The sequence below is a fragment of the Python bivittatus genome, unplaced genomic scaffold (genome assembly GCF_059951505.1).
Source record: "Python bivittatus isolate LINGU-HERP-01145 unplaced genomic scaffold, Pbiv_v1 ctg000070_np1212, whole genome shotgun sequence".
In the NCBI taxonomy this organism is placed as follows: domain Eukaryota; kingdom Metazoa; phylum Chordata; class Lepidosauria; order Squamata; family Pythonidae; genus Python; species Python bivittatus.
In genome coordinates, this window is record NW_028277034.1 from 31,819,222 (window position 1) to 31,830,661 (window position 11,440).

Genomic DNA, 11,440 nt, shown 5'->3' on the forward strand with positions numbered 1-11,440 from the left:
CTTAGAGAGTTTTTAAGAGTGGAAATGAGAGTAGTTGGTCTCCCAGAGACTTCACTCCCATTGCTTTCTTTAAAATCTTTTTAAAAAGCTGGAATTTGCCTATCTTCTCTTGGAAAGTCACTACCTTTCTGGTTGTGTCACCTGGGCCCTCCTTGCAACCCCTTCCCCTCACCCCATGCCTTAAATCCAATCTGGATAGCTTGATTAGCAATTGTGCAATTATTGGATTTTATCTTAGAGGCAAAACATAGTTCAACTGTAAAGACTAAGTGGCCAATCTTGGGTTAGAAATGCCTGGTTTGTAATATCAAGTCTGAATTCAGCAAAATAAAGTCAGTTCCACATTAAGCAACTTATATAATACCTGTGACAGTCAAGGTATAAATTGTTGGAAAATTCAAAACTACATTCTGTAAAATGTAGAACACTGTTATTGCGTACCATCTCAATAAAAATATAGCTTCAGCTATCCCTCATAAATCTCTGTTTGAGTTGAAAAAGATTGTGTATTTTTTCTTCAATTGATAGGAGGATAAACTTACAGCAAACCAATGTGTACTGCTATTCCATGAAAAAGACTGTTCTTCATTGATGATGGCTTTCTTAGGAGACCAAATGGAACTAATTGAGATATTATCAATTCTACTAAAATATATAAATATATATAAAATTGATAATATCTCAATTAGTGTGTGTGTGTGTGTGTGTGTGTACACACACACACACAAAGATTTCAACAGATGAGGATTTTTAATGTCATGGCTTATGACTACCAAAGGAGTATGTGACATACAGCCAAGTACCTTATGATTCTATTTAAGTTGATTATTTCATATTATAAGGCAACAGTACTACGGGTTTGGAGATGTCCAAACTGGTCCATTTGTACATTCACAGCTCTATTATTGAAACTTTTGCAGTCCCCAACAGCCTTTAAACAAGAGAAGTGGAAAACACCTTTGTATGAAATTATGTATAACCAAATGTAGATTAAGCATTTGTGTCCACTGAAAACTAGAACAAAAACACAACATTAATTCTGAATACTGATGATGGTATAATGATGACTCTCATTATCTGTATTTTCACATAGCAACACCTGGAAAATATGAACTGCACATTCAGGTTTGTGATAAAGGGTTTCACTTATCCATAGTTTTGGAGTGATTTGGGCCATATTTTACTGATATGCAAAATGGTGGATGGACTCTTGCCTACGCATTTTTTTTTTTATTTCATTATCTGCAGTATTGTTATCCATGGCAATTTGGCTGGAATGGAGCACTGCAAATAACAAGGGTCCTCTGTAAATGTATTATGGAATTGTATGTATGTATGTATGTATGTATGTAGAAACTAAGTTAAACAGCCCATCTAGAGGCATCCTCTCACTGTTGCTTTTTGGGGGGATAGGGGGGAATCAAAAGACCTTTATAAACATCTGCTGTGAAACATCAAATACATCACTAAGGATAACATTTTTTCTGGAAATCTTAGAAATGTTAATTAGAATTGGAAAAAATATGACGTTTGCAGGTATAGCCCAGAGACAGAAGACAGGTGGTAAAGAGTAATTAAACAATTAGTTATGTTAATATCTGAACATAATTGAAAGAAGGCAAGAGGAAGCATGAACAAAGGCAAAGCAAAGGTATAAGAAAAAGGACAGAGCAAGAGAATTAGTAGAAAAAAACAGGAAAACTTTAGGAAAATCTGTTTCAGTACTGAAATTGGAAGGAAAACAAGGCAGTGTGCACAGATACACAGATGAGTGTCCTGACTGAAAGTGTATGATGAATATACGTTAACAGAAATTTATACTGAAACAACTCATTTGTCTCCTCTTCTTTTTGCCAGCAAATAAATGTAAAATATGAGAGAATCTTAGATAGCAAAAAATGGAATAGAAAGTATAAAGTTATAGAAAGACAAAAAGGAATTGTTAGTCCTTTGTTAAGCAGAATATGAAACTGAAGATAAGTACCATTACAGCAAAAAATTGAGTAATTTTAATATTTATCTCTAGATATTCAGCAGAGCAGATGGAAGTAGAAACCACTTAAGAATGTAGAGAAGTCTAGAATAGGTTGCAAGTTTTTTGTTTAAAAAAAAAACAGTTCAAATTATGTTCATTATCTTGATGTTAACAACATTAAAGAAACTAGGAAGCAGGAGACATGCTAACAGTAACACAAATGTTACCCAGAATCAGAACTATGAATTCTTTTTTAATAGTAATTTTATTAAAAATTACAATTGCAACAATAAAAACTAATACAAACCAAAAAGAAAAAAGAAAAAATAAGAAAAAGGTGAAGAAAGAAAAAATAGAAAAAATAGAAAAGAAAAAAAAAGAATATAGTAAAGAAAAAGAAAATATATATATAAAGAAATGACTTCCCCCTTCATCACAAGTATAAACAATTTTAGTAACGTCACCTCTTAAAATAAAACAAATTATCTCTTCTTCCCATATCCCATTTCTAATTTATAAACAAATCCTTAAAACCTCGTCATTTCAGTCCTGATGTAAGCAAAAGTCTATTAAGGGTTACTAGAGATAACAATATATCCATTTTAACCTTGATAATTCTATATTATATATTACAGTATTCCCATAGAAATAATTTCCTAAGCATGTCATCAGCACTGTCAAACCGGACAGCACCATCTCTTCAGCATTGTGTAAGCAGTCCCAATCATTTAAACTAATCTTATATGTATATATATTCCAGTACCTGAGTTAAGGTATTTATTCACACAGAACCTTGTTGGATACATGTACTATATCACAATCTACAACAAAAAAAGACGCATACATAAAATCCTCTTATATATCATCAAACAAACATAGATTTGGGAAATATGTTTTACTCTATGTTCTAATTTCTTTCATTAGTCAAACAATATTTAGAATTAACTCAAAGCCTATGTTTAAATTTAATTAGATGGATTAAATGCTTCACCCATGCACTGTTAAAAGGCCTGAAGGACCAGATTAGGGTTAGGACATCTTGGAGAAAATCTATGTCATTGCTAAGAGTCAACATCAACTTCATAATCAATAATACAAGAAGATAAGCCATATCTTTCTTTTGTATTGTGAATCATATATTACCAGACAAATTGCAGTGAAAAATGTTTAAGGCTCACTCAGCAAGATCCTGGACAGTTTGATCTCAAATATCTAGAGACTGTGCATTTGGCCGTGTCAAGGAAGAAAGTAAACTTAAGAGTCTCTTTGGAAATTAAGAACATCTACTGATTCTCTTACGGCATTCTTAATTAATAGTTATTTCCTAAATGGCTATCATTTTATAACATACACCCAGTGACCAGATTCTATTTCATAAAGGTATGCTTTTATAGCTGGGTAGATTAAATTTTTCTTGTCACATAACTTCCTCAATGCAAGAGATCTTACAAGCCCAGAAACCCTGTTTGGTAAACCCAAAATAAAACATGATACAGTAATCAGATTTTAAGATTATTTACCATGATACATTACAATCATTTATGCTTCCCTTGGGACCTTCCTTGATCTGCTCAAGATGAGAAATTATTCTAAACCCTTTGCTTTTTTGCTCACTTTGTTGCTCTTTTAAATTTCTGCTCTAAGTTTAAGGCAATCCTCTACCATCAAATGTGTTGTCTGGGATAGTACCAAGAGTGATGCTACTTTTCAATATTTTCTTACTCATGGGGAAACTAAGAATAAAGCATCACATAAGATTATAATCCCACCCTTGTATTATAGGTGAGGGAGAAGCAGATAAGCCTTAATAAAACCCTCTAGCCACAGATACTGAAGTGGGAAAACCCTACCACTGAAGCAAGTAGTTAATCTGCTACTTACATATCATATGTCTACAGAGATATCCAGCACACAAAAATCTTAGCCCAACCCAAATTTATTTTTCCAGCTGGGTTCACATTTCACATGGTTTGCTTCTATCTTGGTTTCTAGAAAATGTACTAGAGGTTTGATTCACATTAATAATTATTTGCAAACCATATTACATGTTACAGCAGATGTACATAATTCCAGAAGCATACGTGGGTCCCTAGAACTCTGGGTACAGCTACTAAAAAGGTGGAGGAGAGAAGTTATCACTTCAAGGCTAGTTATTGTTTCAGAGCAACTCATCTTACCACAGAAATTTAATAGGGAGCCTATACCAATGCCTTTACCAGAGGCTACTGTTATTTTAATATAGCTTTGCAAGCAAAATATATTAACTTTCATTACAATCTATATAATTTTTAAGATTTAGTGACACTAAGAAATTCCCTAGTCTTACCAAATATGGATGAAATATGAAGCAAAGGAAATGGAAAAAAATAAACATGGATTTGGTGTAGGATGATTGTAAAAAGCCAAATATTAATAGAGATACTGAAAGTATCATTCAACTTTGTGTTGATCAAAAACAAAAGCTTTATAGAAAACATAATAAATGTACTGAGAAAATGCAACCATTTCAAAGAATGTACTTTCAAGAAGACAAAATATCAGTTCAAACTCAGTTTTCAGTCTTCAGAACAGACTACAATTAATAGAGAAAATACAAAGGCCAGGAATATTTGCATACCTAAAAGAAAAAAAACTTATGAATTAACCACAGGACTATTTCCACTTACAAGCCATTTGTGACCATCACCTAACATTTTTAATAAGACTGAGGAATCCCTTTCAGTAATAGGAAGAATAATAAAATCTAGTATTTTTTTTATGTTGACTTCATTCCATCAACAATATGATCTACATAAAAGATATTTTAAATTCTTCTTAAATATGAGACCATGGAACCAGAGCAAATGCTGACACTGTAGAAGGCTGTAGTACTTTTGATACAGCTGAAACCTCTCAAATTACAGGATTTTGTGTTAAAACAGATATTGCTGTTAGTGCATTCCAAAATACACTATATTCCTCTACTAATCTTTAATAAGATTATTAGAGGAATGTAGTGTATTTGGGAATGCAAATGGAGATCCACAGTGGTATGCTACAAAAACTTAGTTTCCAGTTCATCCATTCTGAAATTTAAATACACCTAACAAATTTATTTCAAAATTCAGCAAAAACATTTGGTTATAAATAACATTTTTTTAAAATTTTGTAATTAAAAAAAACAACCAAAAATATCTATAAAATAATCTATAAAATTAAAATAGAAAACCTAGAATTCATTTTTCTTTTCATTTTTCAAGTACAGTTTTCTCCCCTCTAAATGAGTAACTTTTCTGTTCTTTTTTCAGTTTGCTTGATTTGTAATTAATTTGAACAGTGTATCTTCACTAACAGTGAGGATCAGCTGAAAACGATACCGCAGAAATAGAAATCTAGATTTGGTCATCTATATCTGAATCCAACCTATAATCTACCTTTATGAGCCAGTATGCCCCATTGTTAACGTAAAGGTGTTTAGACTACAATCTCAAGTCAATGCTCCATCATGGATAATTTTGGGACAATCAGCCTAACTTACTTGGAAGAAAAACTGTATTATGTATGCCACCTTGAACTTCTTGAAGAAGAGAGGCATATAAATCTAGCAAGAGTCACTGGAGAAAACCCTGATGCTTGCAAAAATGGAAGGGAATGAAAAAAACAGGTTGAGAAGGCAAGATGGCTAGATACTATCACGACACAAACACAAGCTTTTTTCTAAGTGGAAAAGATTTAAGTGAAAAACTAATATAGCTGGAACCAGTGCAACAGTGGGTACACAGCAAACACTACATGAAATAAAGGACACAATTATAGCTGCAGATGCTACAGCAGAATACAAAGTGCAGTACTGAAATGTTGAATCTTTGGTTCAGAGGAGCAAAACAAAACCCCCACCCCCACCAGCACTGGCAAGGCAGGCCACAGCATATAAATAGAGAGCAAACCCCATCCCATTTTAGCACTGAAGATGTTACCTAGCTGGGTAATGAAACGTTTGCAAGAAAAGAACCAAGCTCAGAGAACCCCAAGGACTCCAAAGTCAGGATTTAGTAGGAATAAGGAAATGGTATCCATTATGGAGGTAGAATGTACTGCAAACATGGATCTGGTACTTTAGTCCTCTCATGATCTTAGAATAACAGTAAAAACATACAGCGCTTGATAGCGTAGTGCAGAATGCAAACTATCTGCAGGATTCCTAGTGCCATTAGTTAGGAACAATGATTCCATCTTGCTATCTTTCTTACTTAACTTGGATTTTTTGCATCCATGGAATATAAGTTAAAAAGTTAAGGGGGGAGAGTTGAAAAATACAGTTCACAAAAGGAAAGCAGTGTGTGAATGTCTCCGAACTTCTGTGGTTAAGACACCAGGCTAGAAACCAGGAGACTGCAATTCTAGTCCTGTCTTAGGCACAAAAGCCAGCTGGGTGACTTTGGGCCAGTCACTCTCCCTCAGCTCAACTCACCTCACAGGGTTGTTGTGAGGAAAATAGGAGGAGGAAGGTGTATTAGGTATGTTTGCCACCTTGAGTTATTTATAAAAATAATACAGGTGGGATAAAAATTCTAAAAATAAATAAAATAAATAAAAATAAAATAACAGGTAAACATATTAGGAACAAATTCCAGAGAGCCAGCCATACTTATCAAGGCTTAAGTCCCAATGAGATACATGGAGTTACTTCAGAGTAAACAATTACATGACTGGACTGTTAGAGCAAAAAGCAAAACAGGGTCTTGTGGCACCTTAAAAACAAATTTTAAAGATATATTTTAACATAAACTTCTGTTAACTAATTGTCACTTCACCATCAAATGCACGAAGTGGCTTCTAGACCACAAAATCCTGCATATAAGAAGCTAGAGAGAGGGGATGCCAAAGAGAAGAAAGCTGCATGTCAGCCCCCCAAAGCTAACTGGATTCATGCATTATACTAAACCATGGTTTATTTTTTACTACAGATTCTCAAATCAAAGTGGTATATTCACATCTCATGCTAAATCATAAATCGTGGTTTACAAATCATGATGGTGCCTCATATGGCTAGGGTTACCAAATGTCTGGCAAAAGGAGGGCACGTCCTCCTTCTTATCCTCATGTCTTCCATCCGTCAGGCATAGCCTTAAAATCAAATATTGACTGGTTTTTTGAGTGTCTTGGGGTTTTTGGAGTGGGGGATTGTTTTTACAATAGTAGTCATTCAAACTTTCATGTATTGTGACCTTGTAAATTGTCTGCTTCTTTCTTTCCTTCATCTGTCAACAGACTTGATAGCCTAGATTGATGTTATTTCCAGATTGCAGCAATCAGCTTCAATCCAGCCCCTTGAAATCTATGATCACTGTAGTATGTAGATCACATGACTCATCATACATTTTGATGGTGAAATTTGAAAAGTGCGTTGTCAGCAATTCTATATTATCGCTAGCTTCTTGAGAATAAAGATTTGTTGGAAAAATATTGCAGTTGCTAAACCAGTCTTTTTGATGCTGGAAGAAGTAATGTCATATACATATAGACCTAAGTACATTTTTTACAGTTTTTTGCTGTAATTTTTGTCACAGATGACAAGAAAGGTAAACGGTGTGTCCTCCTTTTCCCATTTGTTCTCCTTTCCAATTGTCTGTGTCCTCCTTTGCCTGTTTAGATATCTGATAACCCTACACATGGCACTAAACCGAAACTGAACATTAATTACAGTTTAGAGCACTAGGTCAAACTCAACTATCATTTAAGAGCCACAGATGAAAATGGGAAGGTGAGGAAAATGCTAGCAGGCACTGGGAGCCACTGCCTTCTGTTTGGACACTGTGGCATACTTTGTGAATGGCACAAGCTGGCATATCTTTATGCATTTACAGAGGCTGTGTGGAACTGCAGTAGTGTTGTTATTTGGAAAATAAATGATGAAGCCACACACACAGATACACAACAGCTACATTTCCCACAGCCAGTTCTCCCTGGCAGAAGAAAAGAATCAAACTGATTTGGGCTGCAATCCTGCTGATTTCTAAGACTTACTCCCAGGTAGACCTGCAGAGGATTGTGCTGCAGATGAGGGAAGGAGTGAGGCAAATTGACAAGGCAGAATGTTTTGTGCCTAAATATATTTAAAGCTTTGATTAAATATATATTTTACAATGCCTTATTTTCGATCAAGAAGACTTAACCAGCCATGAAACTAGTTGATTTTGGATCGGTTACTATGGCTTAGACCAGTTTTATATATTTATTTATTTATTAAACATATATGCCACCCATCTCCACCAGAGAGTGACTCTGGGCAGCTCACAATTAAAATCAAACATTAAAAACAATAAAAATAAATATCCATATTAAATTACCTAAAAAAATAATACTATACAAAAACACTATATACATAAAATGACTATATAATTTAAGATGACGGGGGGGGGCAGAATTAATTACCCCACCAGCCAGTTCCAACAATGGGAGCCCCCATCAGGCCCCCAGGGCGTCTGGCATAGCCAAGATTTCACTCTTCCCGAAGGCCACGAGAGTGGGGGCGTTTTAGGTAAAATCGGAGACATAAGTGCTGCAACAGAGTAAAAACCGAATAAATAAATGAAAGCAATCCCAGCAGACGAGCTATAATCTGAGGCACGGGTAAAGGGAGGGACTTCCACGTCCTGCCACCGCTTGATTAACTCTCGAGGGGTCCGCGCACTCCCCTTCCAGAAAGGCAGCCGCCAAGAGGCCACGGTCGGTCGGAGGCAAAGACTGAAGGCGGCTACTCACTGTGGGGGTCACTCTTCTCCCGGACTCCGTCCACTCGGCCGTCAGGGTTGATCCTCAGGAAGAAGCCTCCGTTTTTGCAGTACAGCCGCTTGGGCTCCTTAAAGTGTCCGGGCGGGAAGGGGCCACCGCTGCCGCCGCCGCCGTCGTCGGGCAAGGCGGGAAGGGTGGTGATGCCAGTAGCCGCCGCCGCCATCCCCGCCGGGCCCGCCGCCACCGCCGAGGGCCCCCCTCTGGGCGCCCTTCCGCGAGCTCTCCCCGCGCCTCGACGGCTACCTCTGCCGCGCCCCCCCAGTATCGCCTCTCGACGGCTGCCCCCGCGGAGCGCCTGTCTGAAAGGGAGGAAAGGTGGCGGGGAAAGGGGCAGGGGGCCGCTCTGCCTACGTCGATGTCCCGCTCCCGTTCTCCCTTCCAAGCCTCTTAATGTTGCTCCGCGGCTCCGAGCTGGACCCTCGGTCAGTCCTTTCGGCCAGGCGCGCAGCGGAGCCCGGCCGGCTGAAAGCTTCGCCGCCTGCTGCCGCCCAGTGCAGGAAGGGAGGGAGCCACTACCGCCTGTGGCTGCCTTGTGCGGCCCGCTCAGTCCGCGCTATTATTTACTTGTTTGTTTCCTCGGCCGCCCCCTGCCCCACCTCCTTCCTGCCCCCCGACCCTCCCCGCCGGTGCTTCCCTGCGCTGGGTTCCTGCCTGTCCGGTAGGAGAGGGAAGAGAATTGCTCGCCCTGGCTCTGCTGCTGGAAACTGGCAAGGATGGAGAAGCGAAGCGGTTCCTTCCCGCCTCCTTCAAATCCCTTCGCGTAACCCTAGCCTGCCCAGCACTCGCTCCGCTTTTTTACGCCGGGGCCCTTTTCGCCCGCGTCTGTACAAGTCCCGAGTGCGGCAGCTGGTCCTGCGCAATCAGACCCTGCCGCTGCCCCACCATGAGACAGACGGGCCTCAGGCTAATCTAGAGGCCCCGGGATGCCCGGTCATCTCAGAAGGAGTAATTCGCAGTTCTTTCGTGACAGCCGACGGGAATGGTTCCAGGTGGCCATCTCCTCCTTCTGCCTAATGATACGGCTGGTCCGCTACTTGGCGATTCCAAAACCAGAACTCTGCTGAGAGATCAAAGTGGTTTGTAGCACTAAGGGCCGATCAGAGTGGATCTGATGTGCCCGTTCCCCATAGGGAGGTTTCAGGGTTCTTTTTTGGTGTGGAGGCAAGGGAAGCGATTATTCTGGACCTATACGTAGAAAAGGGTTTGTTCTGAGCATGGTGCAGTATTTGAAATAACTAGTTGGATCAATGCTTTTTATCCAAGGCAATAAAACTCTTTATTTAAAATACATTCCCAAGTGTTACAGGGGCTTAAAAGATTGTGAACCCTTTTGAATGTTCAATATTTCTGCATAAATGTGACCTAAAATGCAGTCTGTTCTCCACACATGTCCTAAAACTAGATAAAGAGAACCCAGTTAAACAAATGAGTCAAAAGCATCATACTTGTTCATTGATTTCTTGAGGAAGATGATCCAAAGCTACATATCTGTGTGTGGCAAAAGTATATGAACCTCTAGGATTTATCAGTTCATTTAAAGGGGAAATTTGAGTCAAGTGTTTCAATCAATGGGATAATAATCATGGGTGAGCGTGGGAGGTCCTGCCTTATTTAAAGAGCAGAATTCTGGGTATTCGCTATCAAAGTCTGATCTTCACAACACATGTATGTGGAAGTGTGTCATGGCTCGAACAAAGGAGATTTCTGTGGGCCTCCGAGAAACAGTAGTTGATGCTCACCAGGCTGGAAAAGGTTACAAAACTATTTCCAAAGGGTTTGGATTCCATCAGTCCACTGTCAGGCAGATCATATACAAATGGAGGCAATTCAGCACCATTGTTGCTCACCCAGGAGTGGTCAACCAACCAAGAGCAAGGTGTATAATACTCCAGAAGGTCTCAAAGAACCCCAGCAAAGTGTCTAAGGAACTAAAGGCCTGTCTTGCATTGGCAAATGTCACTGTTGATGAGGCCACCATCAGGAGAACATTGAACAATGGTGTGCATGGCAGGGTTGCAGAGACAAAGCTACTACTCTGGATGAGACCAAAATATAATTTTTTGGTTTGAATGGAAAGCGTAATGTTTGGCAAAAGGCAAACACTGCATTCCAGCATAAGAACCTTATCCTATCTGTGATGGCAGTATCACAGTTTGGGCCTGTTTTGCTGCCTCTGGACCAGGATGACTTGCCATCATTGATGGAACTATGAATTCTGAATTGGACCAGCAAATTCTACAGGAAAATGTCAGGGTATCTGTCCATGAACTGAAGCTCAAGAGAAGGTAGGTCATGCAGCAAGACAACCACCGAAAGCACACAAGTCATATGATCAAAAAATGGTTAAAGCAGAAAAAAGTTAATGTTTTGGAATGGCCAAGTCAGTCTTGATCTTAATCCTATAGAAATGGTGTGGAAGGACCTGAAGCAGGCAGTTCATGCAAGGAAGTCCACCAGTATCCCTGATTTGAAGCTGTTCTGTAAGGAGGAATGGGCTAAAATTCCTTCAAGCCAATGTGCAGGCTTGATCAATGGTTATTGGAAATGTTGAGTTGCAGTTATTGCTGTCCAAGGAGGGCACACCAGTTACTGAAAGCAAAGGTTCACATACTTTTGCCCCATGTGACAATTTTGTAGCTTGGAATCATTTTCCTCAATAAATAAATAAATAGGAAGTTTTTGATTCATTTG

General features: G+C 38.9%; 1 protein-coding gene across 1 annotated transcript in view; it reads right to left on the bottom strand.

The window, feature by feature from the left end:
* Positions 1–9,300, bottom strand: part of FGF2 (fibroblast growth factor 2) — an 18,823-nt gene extending 9,523 nt beyond the window's left edge. Inside the window, exon 1 of the mRNA XM_007431267.3 lies at positions 8,720–9,300. Coding sequence (XP_007431329.2) covers positions 8,720–8,912 — 193 coding nt within the window. The 5' untranslated portion in view covers positions 8,913–9,300. The remainder of the gene's footprint in view (positions 1–8,719) is intronic.
* Positions 9,301–11,440: the final 2,140 nt, after the last annotated feature.